Source organism: Lepidochelys olivacea (genome assembly GCF_965140295.1).
Source record: "Lepidochelys olivacea isolate rLepOli2 genome assembly, chromosome: 3".
NCBI lineage: Eukaryota > Metazoa > Chordata > Testudines > Cheloniidae > Lepidochelys > Lepidochelys olivacea.
In genome coordinates this window covers 24,373,682-24,395,733 of record NC_140413.1, presented here as the reverse complement: position 1 = coordinate 24,395,733, position 22,052 = coordinate 24,373,682, and the positions used below count along the sequence as shown (strand labels likewise).

Here is a 22,052-nt window from a genome sequence, read left to right as displayed (position 1 = left end):
CTGAGCTAAACTGCTACACTTGTTCTACCAGTGAAGGCAAAACTGTACACTGATGAAGTGAGGGCATGAGCTAGGACCAGAGTTTTCTTAGCAGACCTCTGAGGAAACTCAGCGATGTTATGTGGACAGTTATGGACTGGGGAAAATATTAAGATCCAGAAAAGCAAGTTATGTGGAAGTTATATTTCTGAGTTATCTCATGAACTCGACTTATATTTTAAAGTAGTCAGACTTATTTACACAGACAAGCGCCTTATTTCTGGTTACCAACTTGGAAAACGAGAGAGTAAAGTTAATGTATTCTCTAACTAGCATTATGGAGGGAAAATGTTAGTAGGTTCACAACCAAAATTAACTACCACAGTCTTTCAACTTTCCAATGATCTCCACTTAATTACTTTGGTAGTTTATCCAGCAAAACTGGAAGATGTAGCTGAAATTTATACTTACCATGAAGACATCAAATTCATCCAAGCATCTGAAAGGAGATTCAGCAATGGACCATAGAGAAAGAATGAAACAAACTGTTGAAAAAGAACGTTCACCTCCTGATAGAGATCTCATGTCATTTAGAGCAGCCTTGTTTATATCTCCAGGCTGGACCTTAAATTAAGTTAAGACATTCATTTAATTAGTAGATCATGATTGATACTTGCATAAGAAGAATAGCGTAATTTTTTTCATACAAGATTTAAGTTTACAAATATTAAACAACATGAAAATCTATCTATAAAATGTAGCGACACAGTAAGTTTGTATACTTCAGTGTAAATGTGTCTCAATGAAACTAAAATAGTTCAATCACACACAATTTTGTAAGGGGTAGTTGCAAGTCAACTGTCCCACTGCTCTGCCCAAATAAAAATGGAACAGATTTAATTTAAACCAATAACTCAGCCTGTGACTTGTTTAATTCTCCATTTTTATAACTAATTTATTTGAGCATAAGCTTTCATGAGCTACAGCTCAAGCTCACAAAAGCTTATGCTAAAATAAATTGGTTAGTCTCTAAGGTGCCACAAGTCCTCCTTTTCTTTTTGCGAATACAGACTAACACGGCTGTTACTCTGAAACCTATTTTTATAACTGTTAACCTCATCACCCAGTGTAGTTATGTTTCTGTCAAACCCCAATGATCTTAGAACTGCAGCTAATTGTATCACTACTGGTGTTTTAACAAGGAATAGCCCCTCTGTATGAATACATGACACATGTAAACAGTTCTGTGTTCCTTGGATTACAGTGACACCTTGTGGTATCTATCTATATTTTTTTTACTGGTATTCTGAAGTGCTTGAAAAAAAATAAAAAAGTTGTTTTAATTAAAGATATTGTAACAAAATATACTGGTAAACATAAAATCTGTTTGCTGGTAAAAATTTTAAACAAAGTGTATTGTATAATTTGTTTCTTCCTTTTTTACCTTTCAGGACTCATTTAGGTGTTGAATCACTCTCCACAATATGTCAACAGGACAGAAATCAAGCCAAGATGGACCCAAAAGAGGGACTTGATGCATCTGAGCCGCAGAAATAATGAATTGCCTTGTTTGTTTGTTTTGTTTAAAGATAGTGTTTGTATGTTGCAAGAATTTAAAATGCTATGCAAGTTTTGTACCTTATCTCATATTTCTCCCATCTAGAGAAAAACATTTTGATCACAAGTAATTTCTATGATTTTTTAAAAAAAAATTATAATTGGACTTCAACTGTTCAAGGGTCTGAAAAACTGTGCAAGTCTAGTTAGAGAAACTAACCACACTAAGGTGGGAGGACATCAAATGATTTACTAATTGTAAATATCAGGTGGAATTTACTGGACACCATGACTTCTCTTGTTTTCATTTTCTAATCATTATTTGAAAAGTTAGAATGCAAGTCTGAAACAATGCTGACCAATTATACATTTACTACATCTTCACATTTTAAATTTACATTTAGTTATCTATTCCTGTAACAGCTCATCTTGTTTTTTTCTGCATCTCCGTCTTCTGACAGGATAATCAATTCACATTAACTGTAATGTCAGATGGAGAACAGAAAATAGTAAAGTTGACAGAAACCAGATATTTTATTTTCATGCAAAAAATCTGCATTAGTAAATGCCAAGTAACTGAATACAAAAAGGTACCGGAACAGATTTTTTTAAGGGTTAAAATTCCACCGACGTTTAACATCAAACATAACTTTTGGTAAGGTATTAATAAAGAAAATACAGTGACTTACTGTTATTGAAAGTGTTTCATTCTTGTGGTCAAAACTCATTTTTCCAGAGTAAGATCGCTGACATAATAAGAAGTCAAAATAGAACTTGCATCGTAAAGTAAGGCACCTTTTTGGATAAATTGTGCAAATAAACATCAGATCAGTGATCTTTAAAAATAATATACATAAAAAGGTGAACAGATTTAGAGTCGAAGATCCCACATCAAAAATGAAAGAGTGGAATCTTAATCAACATTTAATTACTGCTTCATTTTAATAATAGAATACATAACACACAACAATACCTTTGTTCTATGTGTTAAGGTTGCAGCTATAACATACCTAATAGAATCATAAAAACAAGGAAATAAATCAAAATATCTAAAAGCACATACCCCTTCTACTCCTCTACCCAGACACACATACACCCCATTACTAAAACACTCAACAACTTAGTTTTACTTTAGTATGGATGGGAGCCATCTAGCACCAACTTCCCAGATTTACTCCCACTACTTTCCATTCTTCACAGTTCTGGGGGAAAAAACACATTCACTCAATGTTTGGAGAAGGGTTTGCTGGAATGTTGGCATTTCTATTGGGGCAAAGTTGAAGTTGAGATGCTTTGTGTGGTACAGTGGTTATTTTAGTTGTGAAGTGTGGATAGAGGAGTAGAAAGTATGAACTGCTAGAGGCCTTAACTTTTCATTCCTTGCTTTAGTGGTTTTGCATTGGATGTAAAATCTACAACTTTAACTCACACACACCATAGTGCTTTTGTCTATTAATTTCCCACTTTAACATTTTAGATTAAGAAAGGCTCTCCAATGCAGCAATGGCTACGTTTATGAACAACAATACCTGCTCCTGACCCAGAAAGGCACTTTCATAAAGAGCCTAGTATTTGTCAAAGTTCCTGTTGCTTTGTCATAGATCCTATTTTCTGTTGGTTCAGGAGAGGAACTCTTAAGACAGCTGAACAGTTTGACAAAGAACAGGATCTTTGAGATTGATAGTGGTTGCTTTCATGAAGTCCAGGAGCTCCTGTGCTGGCTGCATGATTTCACAAAAAACGAGATCCTTGACGCAGTATTAACTGCTTTATCAAAGAGGCTGCTGCCGTTTTATGGAGCTCCTAGTTTTCAATAAACCAGCAGCTATTGCACAGAGGATCCTGGTCATCGTGAAAGCTGTTCAGCTGTAAGGGTGTCATAAGAGGGCCTTTCTTTGAGAAACCAGCAGCTACATGATAATTATAAATCTTGAACTCCCCCTGGCTAACTTGCGCAAAAGACCACTCATGGGGGCGGGGGTGTTTACAAAATATTTTAACAACTCCAGAGAACCCAACAAACCAGCACTATGTACATTTTTTTGACTTTCTATAATTTGACATTTTGAAGCCAAAAAATGAGATTGAGAATGTGAACTTATTTGGGGGACAAAATTAACTCATTTTCTTGAAAATCCTCAGAAAATGCAAGCTTTAATCAGAAATTATACACTAAAATTTGGGACAGATGCACTGTCTTTGAGGTTGAACTCCCATTTTAAGAGCACAACACAATGCAGCCTTAGCTGTGATGTCTCAATGGCTCCACCATAACATATATTAGAAAAGTTAAATCCACTTCTGGAGATCAACACCAAGTAAGTATTTACTGCACAGCATCTGAAGCTAGTTTTTTAAAAGCAATAATTTAAATTTTAGTTATATACTGCAATTAACTTGTTACTCTACAGCCAATACCCAAAAGCCACTGGAGAAGTAGAACAGGGAAGGATCTACAGCTTTTTTGTTAAAATATATTATCTCCCCACTCTACAAAAGCTCCACTTCACAAGTCCTTCAAGAAAGAACAGTTATTTACCTTACAGTAAGTATGGTTCTTTGAGATGTGTTGTTCACATGAATTCCACTCTTGGTGTGCATGAACCCCATGTGCAGAAGATCATATTCTTTCGGCCAGCAGTGTCTGCTGGGGCTGCACCTCCATACTAAATGCTCTCACCTCAGGGAATAAAGGACAGAGCAGACCCATCTGACCCTCAGTTCCCTCACAATACAGAATTCCAGAGAAGTAGGACTTCACAGAAGCAGGGAAGGAGGGCACATTGTGGAATCCATCCGGACAACACATCTTTAAGAAACACAGGAAGTGTACAGTAGAAAGTGTAAGTGATTTTCCACATGGATTCCACTCTCTTTGACTAAGAATAAGTTATCTATTTGCTTGGAGGTGGGTAGTTGAAACCTACTTAAACAATGAGTGCAGGGAAGCCCTACCAAACTGGGCATCCGATTTGGAAGCCTTTACCAAAGAATAGGTTCCTGTGAACGTGAAGACTGAGCTTTACAGAGCTAGTCTATATTATTTCCAGAATAGGGACATTCTTCACAGGCAGAAGAAGCTGCTGGAATGAGCTCTAATGTGGCTAAGGTGGATCTAACCTGGGTAACTCATAACATGTCCTTATGCAAACGGAGATCCACTTGAATTATCTTGGAGAGGATAGTTCCTGACCCCTTAGCCCTCTTTGGAAAGGCCATAATCAGTCTAGTGCATTCTTGAATGGTTTTGTCCTGGCAGTGTAAAAAGACAACAGATAACAAGAAGTATATGAAGTTTAGTTTCTCCCAAGGTCGAAGGAGTCTTGGGGAAGAAAACAGATAGATATGAATTGGTTGATGGGGATTTCTGAAACAACTTTGGGTATGAGGAGGGCTGAGAGTATCAAACTTTCCTTATCAAACACAGTGGAAACTGCCATGAGGGCCTGAATATCACCTACCCTTGGAGCTAAGGAAGCACAGAAGGCTTCATTGAGAGGTGGCAAAGGAAGGACCCAACAATGCCATAAATACTACACTGAGGTCCCAAGAGGGAGGGGGCTCCCAGACTAAAAATAAAATGTTTAGGGAAATTTTACCACAGTTTCACAGACAGGTCATGGGCAGCCAGTTCTAGCAGTTCGAACCAAAGTCCAAAGTCATGAGACAGGAGTCAAGAGTTGGCTGGGTCAGAAGTAGGAAACAAACTAGAAATCAGAACCAAAAGTCTGGAACCAGAGTCGGGTTGGGATACCGGTGGGTCAGAGGCAGGAGACAACCTGGAGGTCAGAAACCACATCTTAGATGCCAGGAAATCAAGCCAGAGAAGCAGGAACAGGAATAAGTAGTGGGCAGCAGGAAGTACAAGGCACACAGTCCAGAACAGGATGGAGCCCCATTGTTTGACAGCTTCCAGTTCCTGCTGCTGTATCTTACGTAGTGCCAGCAGGCCAATCAGACCTCAGGGACAGAGCCTCACACCAGTTTCAGAGCTATTAGATAGTCCAACACTACTGAAATGGGTATTGTCAAGGGAGACCACTGTTGCTGAAAAGCTCAAATAGAAACCTTCTTCCACTTTGCTTTATAAATCAGTCTGGTTGAGGCTCTCTTACTTAGGAGCAGAACGTACTGAACATCAGCCAAAAGTCTTCTTTCAGTGGGCACCATCCAGCCAGCATTCAGGCTACCAGATGAAGCAATGCTGGGTTCAGGTGCAGGATTTGACCATTTTTCTGTCAGGCTCAGCAGGTAAAGTAATTGGTGGTTCCTGAAACATTCCTCGGATCTGAATACCAGAACAGTCTGGGCCCATGCTGAGGCTATCATCACCACCAACCCTGAACCTTGCTTCATTTTTCTTCGAACCCTCTGGATCATGAGGATCAGTGGAATGGCATTCATGATTTCTGGGATGAGAAAGGCATCCATCAGGGAACCTGGGCTGGAACGCTTTGTGGGAAAAAAAGTTTGACACTTGTTTTGGCTTGTGGCAAACAGATCTTTAACTGGGAACTCCGCACCTGCAAAAGATGTTCTGCAAGACTGCGTATTTTAACCGACCTCTTGCGATTATCTGAGAGCCGTCTGCCGAGTTGATCTGCCAAGATGTTCTGAAGGCTGGGAAGTTGCAGGGCTCCAGAGGTAATTGTACTGAGTTGATCATCTGTTACGGTGATCTCCCCAAATCAGCTCATTGAGTTATGGGTAGACCTGATGTCTTTGCCACCTTAGATGAGTTGCCACATATAACAAATACTTTGTGAATATCTGTGGTACTGTGGAAAGTCCAAAGAGCAGGATGCCTTATTGATAGTGAGAAGTTCCCACCAGGAATCGGAGTTATTGCCTGTGAGTTGGATAAATGGACATGTAGAAATATGCATCTTACAGGTTGAGAGCCATGAACCAGTCCTGAGGCTTTAACAAAGGAATTACGAAGGTCAGAGTTGTCATTCTGAACTTGAAACAGCAGATCAATGTATTGATATAGGAAAGGTCCAGGGTGGGTAACCAAACCTCTACCTTCTTTGGGGGATGAGAAAACAATGGGAATAAAATCCCTTGTCCCTGAACTCTAAGGGCACCTCCTCCACTGCTCCAAGTTGTAGAAATGAATCTTCTTGTTTTAGTAGTATCTCACAAGAAGGGTCAGAGAAAGAGAGAAAGAAAAAGAAAAAAAAAGAAAAAGGATGGAATTGGATAGAATACCCCTTCTTTATAGTTTCCAGGACCCACTGCTCTCAGGTGATCCAAGTCCAGACTTCCTGAAAATAAGAGGCGGGTGCCAAAGAGAGGGCAGAAAGAGAAAGGTTCTCATACAATTCTGTCAGGCTCTCAGTTGCATCAAACCTACTGTCTGGTGGAAGATCCAGACTGTGGAGTGGAAGATTAATTAGGGATATCTTTGGTGCAACCTCTGACAGAATCCTCACTGGAGTTCATTTCTGACTCCCATTGTGCTACTCACCCAAGGAGGGGAAGGCAGGTTGGGCGATGGCTCTCTGCTGTGTTCAGATGAGGATGAGGAAAAGGAGTAAATTCCTCCAAGAGAGGAGTCATTTTATTCAGAGTCTTCTATGGGGATATCAGAGATATATCAAATTAAGGGAGTACCAATAATTCAGTAATTAGTGGCTTAGATCTCACTACTCTGAACCTCTCTCTCTATTGGGCCCACAGTTAAGTTTATATGATTTTTGTACTGAGACAGCCGCTACCAAGGAACATAGTTCCAAGGTTACAAATACAGAGATGGTAAGTACTGGGTCCTGAGACACCCAGTACAGAGATTGGTGCTGAAGGGACAGTACCAAAAGAGAGAAAGTCCACACATTCAGTGAGTACCACAAGCACTTTCTAACTAATCAGTACCAAGGCTCCCGAAGAGGTCTGGTCAGGCTTTTGGCCAAGATAAGTCAGAAGTCTGACGACTTCTGTCTTGGCTCGCTAGGCATTAGACAATGCGATATGCACTTGCTCCACTTCTCCATATTGGAAGAGAAGGTTCAAGGTCTGGAGAAACAAATATCAACCCTGCATTGCATAAGAGAAACTGAAGATTTCCTGGCAGACATCAGGACATGCTTCTACGGACACAACATACTGAAGATTCAGAGCAGGCTGTGCAGCGGGCACAGGAGGACGGTGAAGAAATTTGGCAGCATGTGACCTCCAGAAGAAGAAAGGGGAGCATCCATGTACCAGCAATGCAGATACAGATAAGCAACCATTTTCATGTTCTCTCCACAGGTACTAATGCGGAGAATGGACTAGATGATACATCTGAGGGAAGGGAACAGAAGGAGACTCCGCCAATTGGAAGGCATGAGATGCACTGTCCTAGGGATGGGGGTTCCACGACCACCGCTCCCAAGAGAAAGAGGTGGGTGGTGGTGGTCGGGGACTGAGTCATCTATCTGCCGTCCCAACCGGGAAAACCGAGAAGTCTGCTGCTTGCCAGGAGTTAGGATTGACAATGTGATGGAGAGACTGCCAAGACTCATCAAGCCCTCAGATCGCTACCCCCTTCCTGCTTCTCCATGTGGCCACCAATAATACTGCCAAGAATGACCTTGAGCAGATCACTGCAGACTACGTGGCTCTGGGAAGAAGGATAAACGAGTTTGAGGCACAAGTGGTGTTCTCGTCCATCCTCCCCGTGGAAGGAAAAGGCCTGGGTAGAGACCGTTGAATTGTGGAAGTCAACGAATGGCTACGCAGGTGGTGTCGGAGAGAAGGCTTTGGATTCTTTGACCATGGGATGGTGTTCCAAGAAGAAGGCGTGCTAGGCAGAGATGGGCTCCACCTAACGAAGACTGGGAAGAGCATCTTTGCAAGCAAGCTGGCTAACCTATCGAGGAGGGCTTTAAACTAGGTTTAAAGGGGGAAGGAGACCAAAGCCCTGAGGTAAGTGGGGACGTGGGATACCGGGAGGAAGCTCGAGCAGGAGAGCGTGAGACAGGAGAGCTCCTGCCTCATACTGAGAAAGAGATGATCAGCGAGTTATGTCAAGTGCCTATACACAAATGCAAGAAGCCTGGGAAACAAGCAGGGAGAACTGGAAGTCCTGGCACAGTCAAGGAATTATGATGTGGTTGGAATAAGAGACTTGGTGGGATAACTCACATGACTGGAGTACTGTCATGAATGGATATAAAACTGTTCAGGGAGGACAGGCAGGGCAGAAAAGGTGGGAGAGTTGCACTGTATGTAAGAGAGCAGTAGGACTGCTCAGAGCTCCGGTATGAAACTGCAGAAAAACCTGAGTGTCTCTGGATTAAGTTTAGAAGTGTGAGCAACAAGGGTGATGTCGTGGTGGGAGTCTGCTATAAACCACCGGACCAGGGGCATGAGGTGGACGAGGCTTTCTTTCAGCAACTAATGGAAGTTACTAGATCGCAGGCCCTGGTTCTCATGGGAGACTTCAATCACCCTGATATCTGCTGGGAGAGCAATACAGCAGTGCACAGACAATCCAGGAACTTTTTGGAAAGTGTACGGGACAATTTCCTGGTGCAAGTGCTGGAGGAACCAACCAGGGGCAGAGCTCTTCTTGACCTGCTGCTCACAAACCAGGAAGAATTAGTAGGGGAAGCAAAAGTGGATGGGAACCTGGGAGGCAGGGACCATGAGATGGTCAAGTTCAGGATCCTGACACAGGGAAGAAAGGAAAGCAGCAGAATACAGACCCTGGACTTCAGAAAAGCAGACTTTGACAACCTCAGGAAACTGATGGGCAGGATCCCCTGGGAGAACAACATAAGAGGAAAAGGAGTCCAGGAGAGCTGGCTGTATTTTAAAGAACCTTTATTGAGATTACAGGGACAAACCATCCCGATGTGTAGAAAGAATAGTAAATATGGCAGGCGACCAGCTTGGCTTAACAGTGAAATCCTTGCTGATCTTAAACACAAAAAAGAAGCTTACAAGAAGTGGAAGATTGGACAAATGATCAGGGAGAAGTATAAAAATGTTGCTCAGGCATGCAGGAGAGGAATCAGGAAGGCCAAATCACACCTGGAGGTGCAGCTAGCAAGACGTGTTAAGAATAACAAGAAGGGTTTCTTCAGGTATGTTAACAACAAGAAGAAAGGCAAGGAAAATGTGAGCCCCTTACTGAATGAGGGAGGCAACCTAGTGACAGAGGATTTGGAAAAAGCTAATGTACTCAATGCTTTTTTTGCCTCTGTCTTCACGAACAAGGTCAGCTCCCAGACTACTGCACTGGGCAGCACAGCATGGGGAGGAGGTGACCAGCCCTCTGTGGAGAAAGAAGTGGTTTCGGACTATTTAGAAAAGCTGGACGAGCACAAGTCCATGGGGCTGGATGCGCTGCATCCGAGAGTGCTAAAGGAGTTGGCGGACGTGATTGCAGAGCCATTGGCCATTATCTTTGAAAACTCATGGCGAGAGGGGGAGTCCCGGACGACTGGAAAAAGGCTAATGTAGTGCCCATCTTTAAAAAAGGGAAGGAGGAGGATCCTGGGAACTACAGGCTAGTCAGCCTCATCTCAGTCCCTTGAAGAATCATGGAGCAGGTCCTCAAGGAATCAATTCTGAAGCACTTGGAGGAGAGGAAAGTGATCAGGCAAAGTCAGCATGGATTCACCAAGGGCAAGTCATGCCTGACTAATCTAATTGCCTTCTATAACGAGATAACTGGCTCTGTGGATGAGGGGCAAGCAGTGGACGTGTTGTTCCTTGACTTTTGCAAAGCTTTTGACACGGTCTCCCACAGTATTCTTGTCAGCAAGTTAAAGTAGTATGGGATGGACGAATGGACTATAAGGTGGATAGAAAGCTGGCTAGATTGTCAGGCTCAACGGGTAGCGATCAATGGCTCCATGTCTAGTTGGCAGCCGGTATCAAGCAGAGTGCCCCAAGGGTCGGTCCTGGGGCAGGTTTATTCAATATCTTCATTAATGATCTGAAGGATGGCATTCTCAGCAAGTTTGCAGATGACACTAAAGTGGGAGGAGAGGTAGATACACTGGAGGGTAGGGATAGGATACAGAGGGACCTAGACAAATTAGAAGATTGGGCCAAAAGAAAACTGATGAGGTTCAACAAGGACAAGTGCAGAGTCCTGCACTTAGGACGGAAGAATCCCATGCATGCTATAGACTAGGACCGAGTGGCTAGGCAGCAGCTCTGCAAAAAAGGACCTAGGGGTTACAGTGGGACGTGATTGTTCCCCTCTATTCGACATTGGTGAGGCCTCACCTGGAGTACTATGTCCAGTTTTGGGCCCCACACTACAAGAAGGATATGGAAAAATTGGGAAGTGTCCAGTGGAGGGCAACAAAAATGATTAGGGGACGGGAACACATGACTTATGAGGAGAGGCTGAGGGAACTGGGATTGTTTAGTCTGCGGAAGAGAAGAATGAGGGGGATTTGATAACTGCTTTCAATTACCTGAAAGGGGGTTCCAAAGAGGCTGGATCTAGACTGTTCTCAGTGGTAGCAGATGACAGAATGAGGAGTAATGGTCTGAAGTTGCAGTTGGGGAGGTTTAGGTTGGATATTAGGAAAAACTTTTTCACTAGGAGGGTGGTGAAACGCTGGAATGCGTTCCCTAGGGAGGTGGTGGAATCTCCTTCCTTCTAAGTTTTTAAGGTCAGGCTTGACAAAGCCCTGGCTGGGATGATTTAATTGGGGATTGGTACTGCTTTGAGCAGGGGGTTGGACTAGATGACCTCCTGAGGTCCCTTCCAACCCTGATATTCTATGATTCTCTCTGGAGCAACGTTCCGTTTGGCCCATCAGTGAACAGTGACCCTGGAATGGCTGTGGATGACTAGGGCCTCTTGGAATTGGTCCAAGATCTTGGGGTGAAATATTGGCTCATCAGGACACTAATGGAGAGAGACTGACTAGATTAGTGTAGTCCAGCAATGATATTCTTCTGTGTCTGTGGCTTGCATTGAGCTTTTTTGTAGAAACAACTTCAGGCATACTTCTCTAGCTTTCTGAATTCATTTAAAGAAGGAACGACATATGGAACTTCACTTGGGGATATGTCCCTCTCACCTAGGTAGAGCAGGCATGGGGAGTGCCAGTCATTAATTAGCAAAGCTTCACATGAGGGGCAGATCCTGGAGCTTTAGCTTCTCCCATGCTGTTACCATCTCTGTACAGGAGAGCAAGTTTAGTCTCGCTGAAAATTTATCTCAGAAAAATAACCTAAATACAGATGTGACTAATGAGAGACCTGGGAAGTACAAGGAGTTCAAATGATTATATTAAAATGTGCCATTCAGGCCTGGATTTTGAGACCATAAGAGTTAAGTGGATTTCCTGAGGAATCCCTACAGAGTGATTAATGTAAATTGCATAACCATGGTTATGCAATAAATAAATAAATAAATAAACACAAATTGAGGTTACTTACTTCTAACTCTAAGTTCTTTGATGTGTGGTCCCTATCTGTACTCTACATGTGGGAACGCATACCATGAGTCTGAAACTGGAATATCTTGCAAGTAGTGTCCATTAGTTTGTACCTCTGCCCTGGAATTCCTAATGCTCAGCACTGCGGATATAATGTGGGGTGTGGACTGACTGCCTCTCCAGTTCCTACTCTACCATGAATCCAGTCATGATCTGAAACAGAGCGGAAGAGGATTGCTCTAAATAAAATAATAAAGTAAGTATCAAGAAAGAAAAAAGATTAAGCTAAAGAGGTAGCAAGCTGCATAGATAGCCAACGACACAGCAATGCTCCGTCTCAAGCTGCAGGTGTCTGAGAAGGAACTGGTCTGTCCCCTCCCTATATACTCTCATACCAGAGCACAAGGGTATCTATGGCGCAGGCATGGATCTGCAGACACTACTGACAAAAATCTCAGTTGAGCCGTGAGCACCCCCTGGCACATTGGAAAGTTGGAGCCTGTAGCTCCACCCTGGAGTTGGTGCCTATACAAGGAGCCGCATAGTAAATTCTGAAGCCACAGGTTAGCTGCCCCTGTACTAGCACATGTCAGAGAAGAAGATGGACGCTGCAGAGGTTCTCTCTTGCTGCCATGGGTGGTACGAAGGAACTGAGGGATGATTGGGCCCGTTCTGCCCTTTATGCCCAAAAGCATTTATGGCACAGGCACATCCCCAACCAACACTGCAGGCCAAAAGAATCCAACCTCACGTGCATGGGGCATATGCACACAAAAAGTGGAATCCACGTGGACAATCACTCTAAGAAGAAGGAGTCAATGCCACAATATCCCACACAGAAAGAGGGCTGCTAGAAAACAGTAGCTTCTAATTTTGAAGCCATATTCTAACCCCAGGTGCGCATTCAATAGCATATTTTTATTTCTGAACTCTCAGCAATAAAGAACCCATTTGCAGTTGAACAACATATAAGCAAAGCCTTCTGGTAACATCCAGTACATAGAACTCTCTCCTGGAATTAAGCGATGCAAAGATTTGATTTTTTTTAGCTGCAATTAGTTGCAACTCTTAAAATATTTTATGTTATACCTTTCCCAATTTCAATTTTGTTTGAGTATTTTTAAAAGAGGGGCAAGAAGAGGATAATGGTCAGTCAGAATTATTGAAAAAAGTACATATGGTGTGGAGGCCTATCACAGGAATTTTAAATGTGTTGAATACAGAAATTTCTTCTGAGTGGCCCTGGGAAATACCTATATTTCCCCAATCAATAGAATTTTATGACAAATATTTTTAATCTGCCCCATCACAGGTATTTGAACCACTAACACTAAAATAAAGATCACACTCACCTTCTGAACTGTTGATACATTTTGTATCTCTGTGTCATTATTTGATCCAACAATTTAATAAACTTCTTCAGATTCTTCACTTTACCTTCTGCATCCTGATATTTGTCCTTTGCGTCAAGAAGCTGCCTGTTTTATCAGCAAAAAGATTCTCATAAATATCTAGTTAAACTCAAAAGATGCTGTTAGGACCCAAGCAAACTCTTGATGCTTAATTTAAAACCATACTGACAACCAACATTCTCTTTTCAGAAAACAAAAACAAAAAACAAACATAAGCTTACAATCTATTAAACCATCACTCTAAAACTAACATCATGTGGGCACATAAGCTGAATTTTCTCAGGGAAGGGAAAATCATTGTTAATAAAAAAGATTATTGTTCTTTGTTGGGGGAGAAAAGGAATGGTAAATTCTTTAGCTGATACAGTAAAAGCTTTTTAACTGGCATGCTGGGAGAATGGGGATGCTGGTAAATTAAAAATGCCAGTTAACTCAGAGGGAGGAGTTTGGAGTGGGGCGGGGGCAGGGGCGTGCTGCGAGGCACGCTCTGGAAGGAAGTTTGGGTCTGGGAGGGGGCTTGGGGTGCCGTGGGGGGTGGCATGCGCTCACCTCTGGCAGCTCTCCATCCCTGTTGCTCCAGGTGGAGGTGTGGCCAGGTGCCCCTGCAAGCAGGCACGCTGCCTCCATCTGTAGGCGCTCCCCCCGACCCCTCCGCAGCTCCCATTGGCCGCGGTTCCCGGCCAACAGGCTGGGACGGGAGCCATGGAGCCAGTGCTCGGGGAGTGGGGGACAGAGGCAGCATGCCTGGCTGTGCCTCTGCCAGCAACAGCAGGGACGGGGAGCCACTTGCGGGGAGCCACCTGATGTAAGCGCCCCCACCATCTGGCACCCTGAACCCTGCCCATGCCCCAGCCCCCTGCCGGCCTCTGAACAACCGTACTATAAACCAGACTTTCAGTGCAGATCAGAAATGTTGGTTTATACCGCTTGTCAGCTGGTGAAGTGCCGGATAAAAGAGCGTTTTCTGTACTTTCTTTTCTGCTAGCAGTGTCTCACACAATTCTGATACGTTTGGGCTATTTCCTGCTCTTCTACTTCCCTTCCATTCTGATATATATGGACTATTCCCCTCCTGTCTTCAGTTTCCAGTACAAAGCTTTAGCACATCTTATGCTAGACAGGACCCCTTCTCTGGTTTGCTGCCAGATGAGTCATTTCAAAGTAAAAACTCATAGAACGTGATTAGTAACAGTAACTTCAGTGACGGGCAGTTAATTGCGTACGGCAGGCTACAGTCTACAAAGGTAACTATCAAAATAAAATTTTGTCCCTTGGCTATTAAGACATCCAAGGAGGGCAGAATTGTGGGAGATACTTGATAACTGCTTTCTGCTAGCAGTAAGAAATTTATCATTCTGCAGCCCAGTGTCTCCCACAGTTCTGATATACACAGAGGAAGTAGCCAGCAGTGACCAGAAGTAGGGATGGATGGAGAGAGAAAAACAAAATTGGGCAGGGAACAGCATTGTTGATTGCTTAAACGACAATACTATTAATGGACCACCATCTGCAGCACCATCTCACCACAGGCGGCCTCTGCTAAGGACAGAAAGTCCACTTTATAGTGCCTAAAAGGTGTTAGCCTGAGACCATGTTGCTGTCCTGCAGATCTCTATGGTGGAAGTACAACTCTTTTGCCCCATGAGGTTGCCACAGATCTTGTAGAATGTACCTTGATTCCACCTGGAATAGGAGCCCCTCTTATGCCATGTATACCTAAGATACAGAGCTTGATCCATCTAACGAGGGATAGTTTGGAAACTCTGAGCCCTTGGCACTTCAGATGAATGAAGACAAACAAGGATCCCAACCTTCTTGTTCATTCTGTGCATTTGACATAGATCTTTAGCGCTCTTCGAACATCTATAGCACGCCACAGCTTTACACTCGGGTACTGTGGCTTTGGACCGAATGAAGTGAGAATGATCTCTTGTGAGGCATGGAAAGATGAATTCACCTTAGGCAAGAACAATTCTGTAGTTCCACCTGGTCATCTTGGAACCCACAGTGGGGTTCCTGCATGGATAGGCTACCAGTTCAGAAACTTGTCTGGCATACATCATGGCCACCACAAAACAGGTTTTGATGGACAGATAGAAGGCAGATATTTATGTCAGTGGTTCAAAAGGGTGAGTGGTTATGGCTTTCAATACCGGGGTAAATCCCACTTAGGAAATACTGGTTTTGCTTGGAGGAATCTGGATACCTGAGGATTATCCACTAAGGAAACAGAGGATCCTACAAATAGTATGCTACTTATGGCTGACATCTGAAGTGCTACCGTGCTGGACTGAAGTCCCTTCTCTTCAAGAAAGTCCTGAACAACAGGAGTATTAGGATCCTTGGCATTCTTGACACCATGAAACCTGCTCCAGATGGAGAAGTAAGCCTTTAATGTGGAAGCTCCTCTGGAGGACAGCAGAGTTCTGATCACTTTGAGGATAGACCAACACTTCCCTCTCAATACCCAGGCTATCAGTTGTATCGATGGTCTGGTTGGAGGAATGGGCTTTGGCGAAGGATGTCTCTGTTCTCACTAGTAGCTGCAATGGTGGTCCCAATTTCAATTCTACCAGATCAGAGAAATATGGTCTCCTTTGCTGTTGCGAAGTTGGCATTGTCACCTTTGTGCCTTCTCACTTTATCTCCTGGATCACCTTTCCTAGATGTGTAAAGGGCATGAATGAATATAGCAGGCCTTGTGGCCACATCTATGTGAAAGAGCATCTGTCCCCATGGACACTGGATCTCTTTTCCTGGTGAAGTATTTCTCCGGTGAAGAACCCTGCTTTGGGTTCTTGTGATTGGCAAACAGGTTGACTGAAGTGAGGCCAAATGTCTACAAGATCAGAGTGAAGACTTTTTGATTTAGGCACCATTCTAAGTTGATGACTGTCTGCTGAGCCAGTCTGTCTTTTGGTTCAGTTCTCCTTTTGTGTGTATCGCTCTAACGGAAGGAAGGGTCCTCTCTGCCCATTCCAATACTGATATTTTTTCTACATGTAGAGTTGAACTCCTTTCTCTTCCTGGTTGTTGAAACAGTACAAACTTCTGTGGCCTGTCCAACTGGTCATCCTCTAGATAGCTCTAGAACCTTAGCAGAACTAGTTTGACTCTCTGGTTCCTTTCCCAGGAGTCTGAGGCATCTTGTGTTGTTCTGTGGCTCAGACGCGTGCTCCCCACCCCATCAGGCTGGCATTGGTTGAGAGTTTCTGTGGGTCTAGAGAGCATATGAGAAGACCCCTGTGGATGTTCTCTGGGACTGAATCATAGAATATCAGGGTTGGAAGGGACCTCAGGAGGTCATCTAGTCCAACCCCCTGCTCAAAGCAGGACCAATCCCCAATTAAATCATCCCAGCCAGGGCTTTGTCAAGCCTGGACCTTAAAAACTTAGAAGGAAGGAGATTCCACCACCTCCCTAGGGAACGCATTCCAGCGTTTCACCACCCTCATAGTGAAAAAGGTTTTCCCAATATCCAACCTAAATCTCCCCCACTGCAACTTGAGACCATTACTCCTTGTTCTGTCATCTGCTACCACTGAGAACAGCCTAGAGCCATCCTCTTTGGAACCCCCTTTCAGATAGCTGAAAGCAGCTATCAACTCCCCCCCATTCTTCTCTTCTGTAGACTAAACAATCCCAGTTTCCTCAGCCTCTCCTCATAGCTCATGGGTTCCAGTCCCTTAATCATTTTTGTTGCCCTCCACTGGACACTTCCCAATTTTTCCACATCCTTCTTGTAGTGTGGGGCCCAAAACTGGACATAGTACTCCAGATGAGGCCTCACCAGTGTCGAATAGAGGGGAACGATCACGTCCCTTGATCTGCTGGCAGTGCCCCTACTTATACATCCCAAAATGCCATGGGCTTTCTTGGCAACAAGGGCACACTGTTGACTCATATCCAGCTTCTCGTCCACTGTAACCCCTAGGTCCTTTTCCGCAGAACTGCTGCCTAGCCGTTCGGTCCCTAGTCTGTGGAGGTGCATTGGATTCTTCCGTCCTAAGTGCAGGACTCTGCACTTGTCCTTGTTGAACCTCATCAGATTTCTTTTGGCCCAATCCTCCAATTTGTCTAGGGCCCTCTGTATCCTATTCCTACCCTCCAGCGTATCTACCTCTCCTCCCAGTTTAGTGTCATCTGCAAACTTGCTGAGGGTGCAATCCACACCATCCTCCAGATCATTTATGAAGATATTGAACAAAACCGGCCTCACGACTGACCCTTGGGGCACTCCACTTGATACCGGCTGCCAACTAGACATGGAGCCATTGATCACTACCCGTTGAGCCTGACAATCTAGCCAGCTTTCTATCCACCTTATAGTCCATTTATCTAGCCCATACTTCTTTAACTTGCTGGCAAGAATACTGTGGGAGACAGTGTCAAAAGCTTTGCTAAAGTCAAGGAACAACACGTCCACTGCTTTCCCTTTATCCAGAGAACCAGTTATCTCGTCACAGAAGGCATAGAAGGATGGGGTGAGGCCTTTAGTACAAAGGACTTATCTGTAACTCACTACCCCTCTTACCACTTGCCTGTGGTTGATATGTACCATTCTTCTGAGAAATAGGATCTGGGCAGGCACACATTTGTTCCTTGTCATAGTGGGTTCTTACAGGCAGTGGGACTTCCTCTGGATTTTCCACCCAAGCCCTGGTTCCAGGGTTTTCCCCTGATATGTCTGTTGTCCTTCCTCTGGTACTTTTGTGAGGATGGATTAAAGGAGCATTTCTGTCTCTTGCTGGGTTTCTAATCACTCTTCAGAGCATTGCATAGAGAAGGGAGGGACTGTTTCCATTTGGCAGCACCTTCTGCCACTATCTTATCCAGTTTTTCCCCAAATAGGAGAGACTGTTAATTTAGATGAACATGGGATTTGTTTGTTTTGTTCCACAGAAGAAGCCATACACTGTATCTGGCTACTGACCTGGATTCCATGGCCCTTGCTGAAAATCTCATTACCTGCATTAAGGCACCTGGCATGAAGGCTGTTGCTAGGAAAATTTTCTTAATTAGCAAGCCAGAAGTCTAAGTGATCTCCGTTCTTCAGGCAGGATACTGTAACTCTTGTAACTTCCAAGGATGCTCTAAGGGCAGACAAGGAAGCTTCGAAGTCCCTTCCAAGGCTGGCTTCCACCTTTCTGTTGGCTGGATCTTTGGGAAAGAAATCCCCTTCAGATGGTATCACCATATCTTTTGCTAGTAATGTCACTGCAGCATTGACATTTGGAACTTCAAAATTACACTTTTTGGGCCCTTGACATTTATAGTATTTTAGGTGCATGCCTGTTTGTATGTTCACACTTGTCTGAGGTTTCCCATCCTTCTCGGATCACATCCTCAAAGCATGGGTACAGGGGAGTTGCTTCCTCAGGGTGAGGATTTGGAAGGCAAGTATTTGTTTTTAGGCTTGTCTTAGTGTTCCTCTTCAGGTTGGATCTGGAGCGTGGATGCAACCTTTCTGCACATGGTGCTGAACATCTCATGGTGAAGTCCTTGGCTGCATTTTTCCCATATCCTGCTCAGAAACAGAACCTCAGCAGAGTAGGAGCTGCCTGAGACAGAGGACATTGTAGCTTTCCTTACCCTCTTTAGCGCTCTGGAGATTTTTTTGTCCTGCTTTGTAGATGTTGCTGCCCAACTGTGGCCAGAGCATGGTCTCTTGCAGTTTGCTGAATACAGAGTCTTGTGCCCTCTGGATATGCCTCCCTCATTGTTCTCCCACTCTAAGGTCCCATTGCCTCTGCTCAGGAGATGGGGTCTAGTTCCCTGGTTTGAACCAGGAAGAAGGGGAACTAGATAAAAGCCCTGCTTCTCTCCCCAGGGAATAGAGAACTCATTTTAGGACCTAGGCAGGGGGACCAGGAGGCCCCTAAAAGTTTTTTTCCCCCTCCTTCTTTCCAGTCCTGTGCTGCCCTGGGATTTACTCCATGGGCTTGCTGACTGAAGTCCTCCTCATTCTTGGAATCTCTTTCGCCACTCTGTCTGGGTCTCCCCATTGGACTTTTTGGCGTTGGAGTTGCAGCTTTTTGGGGCAGTAAGAGACGCAGCATGCCTTTCTGATTAATAACCCTGTGCTCTAGCAGTACAACAGTAGGCTAGCTGAGAACAGGCAGGGCACAATTTGCCCTCCAGAGAGCCTGCAAAAGCTGTCTCAGATAGAACACTGCTTGAATTTAGCTTGGTGATGATGCAGCTGCTCTGCCATACCTTGGGGGGGGGGGGGGGGAACGGGAGGGAGCAGAGAAGAGGGACAGGAGTCTTGCAGGGAGTGCTGGCTCCGCGTGGCTGGGACCATAACACTGCTCAAGACCCAATCCAGGGGAGGAAGAGAATGACAACAAAGGACAGCTGCTTACTACTGCCCCTCACCCTCAACTAAAAAAAAAAAAATAAAGCCTGGCAAAGAAGAGTCAGGAGCAAAGCAATTAGCCATGTGACTAATGCAATAAAGCAAAAAGATCTGGCGGCTAGCCAGAGAAGGGGACATGCTAGAACAGTGCTGTGCTACCACTTTGAACTGCAGACGTGAGAGGAATAGCCCACACATATTAGTATCGTGGGAGACGCTTGACGGTTGAACAACAATTTCAGTTTTACCTCTACATTTGGGTTCTCATAACAAGAAGTTATTTAGTCTAGAATGAACTGTTGGATTGACTGTGTCCAACAGCACACAGCAGTACCTCACTGGTTGAGATTTGCTATCTAACATCTCCCCCAGTGACGGTATTACAAGCTCCATTAGATAAATTTCAAATGCTTCTAACTCTATAAAACTCAAATTTACAAGGAAGGGAAATAATCCAGACCAACAGATTTTCTGTTATGAGCAGATAAATTACAGGTAAGAAAAGGTCTCACCATCTGTCAGTCTGGAACAGATTGTTTAGAATTAGCAAGCAGTCCAAACCCAGATTCTCCACCGCTCTGACTCTTCAGAGTCAATACACAGAAGAACCAAAAGAACATTTGGCAAGGAACAGGCAGACAAAAGGACACTGAGCTGCCTTCCTAGAGTCAGGACACAAGATGTCACTCTAAGACTGGATAGACTTCTGAAATCTATGGGCAAGGATACATTGGTAATGGTTCATATTGGCACTACTGACACTGCGTTGTGAGATCTCTCGCAGATGGCGGATTACTTCAGGGAACTTGGAAATGTGCTGAAGAACAAAAATACCCAAGCAAATCTTCTCTGAAATCCTTCCTGTCTCACAAAGACAGACAGGAGGCAGAAGATTCTGGGAGTGAATTGCCGGCTAGGTAAGTGGCATTGGGGGTTGGTTCTGTGGAAGATTTGTCCACCTTCTAAGCTATAGGAAGAGGGAGCTACATAGTTTACATGGTCTTCACCTCAGTAGAGGGTAGACTAATCTCTGACTACTCTAGACTGGCTAGAGTAGTCAAGAGGGGTTAAACTAATAACAAAAGGGGAGGATAAAAAGAAGGAGAGATAAGCAATCAGCACAAAAATCAGGATGTTGATTAATCACGGAACATGAGCATGAAGACAAGAAATTACTGAATTGCCTACACACTAATACTGAAAGACATGGTAACAAAAAATAATTGGAATTGCTAATTTAGGAGCATAAATTCAATCTAGTTGGTATTACTGAAACCTGGTGGGTTTATTTGCACACCTGGAATCTTAAAATCAATGGTCATAACTTATTTAGGAAGGAGTAAATGGGCAAAAAGGGGAGGGTGAGTAGGACTCTACAGCAAAAATGGCATTTTTTCCAAGTCATGGACAACTCAGAAGAAAATGGTCTTGAATACTTACAGATCAATTTCCTAACAGATAAAGCACAAGATGGGGTAGTAGTTGGTGTGTGCTACAGACTACCAAATCATGACACAGAACAGGATGACTTCCTTAGGTGCCTCTCTACAATGTGTAGGAAAAAACTCTGATCACAGGTGTCTTCAATATGAATGATATGCTGGAGGTCTCATGCTGCCTGTACTTAAAATATACTTAGAATTTCTAAACGTATAGATGACAATTTCCTAACTCAAAAAGTGCTACAGCCACCACAGTGGAATTCTATATTAGACCTTGTTCTACAGATCAGGGAAGGAGGAGGATCCTGGGAACTACAGGCCAGTCAGCCTCACCTCAGTCCCTGGAAAAATCATGGAGCAGGTCCTCAAAGAATCAATCCTGAAGCACTTGCATGAGAGGAAGGTGATCAGGAACAGCCAGCATGGATTCACCAAGGGAAGGTCATGCCTGACTAATCTAATCGCCTTTTATGATGAGATTACTGGTTCTGTGGATGAAGGGAAAGCAGTGGATGTATTGTTTCTTGACTTTAGCAAAGCTTTTGACACGGTCTCCCACAGTATTCTTGGCAGCAAGTTAAGGAAGTATGGGCTGGATGAATGCACTATAAGGTGGGTAGAAAGCTGGCTAGATTGTCGGGCTCAACGGGTAGTGATCAATGGCTCCATGTCTAGTTGGCAGCCGGTATCAAGTGGAGTGCCCCAAGGGTCGCTCCTGGGACCGGTTTTGTTCAATATCTTCATAAATGATCTGGAGGATGGTGTGGATTGCACTCTCAGCAAATTTGCGGATGATACTAAACTGGGAGGAGTGGTAGATATGCTGGAGGGGAGGGATAGGATACAGAAGGACCTAGACAAATTGGAGGATTGGGCCAAAAGAAATCTGATGAGGTTCAATAAGGATAAG

The 22,052-nt window shown here is 43.9% G+C and overlaps 1 protein-coding gene across 2 annotated transcripts in view; it reads right to left on the bottom strand.

Moving 5' to 3' along the window:
* The window catches only part of SMC6 (structural maintenance of chromosomes 6), an 84,383-nt gene that overhangs the window by 5,677 nt on the left and 56,654 nt on the right, over positions 1–22,052 (bottom strand). For both annotated transcript variants that reach the window (XM_084622356.1, XM_084622355.1), the window contains exons 23-25: positions 13,283–13,408; positions 2,226–2,331; positions 451–603 (exon numbers count right to left, since the gene is read on the bottom strand). In XM_084622356.1, coding sequence (XP_084478482.1) covers positions 451–603; positions 2,226–2,331; positions 13,283–13,408 — 385 coding nt within the window. The remainder of the gene's footprint in view (positions 1–450; positions 604–2,225; positions 2,332–13,282; positions 13,409–22,052) is intronic.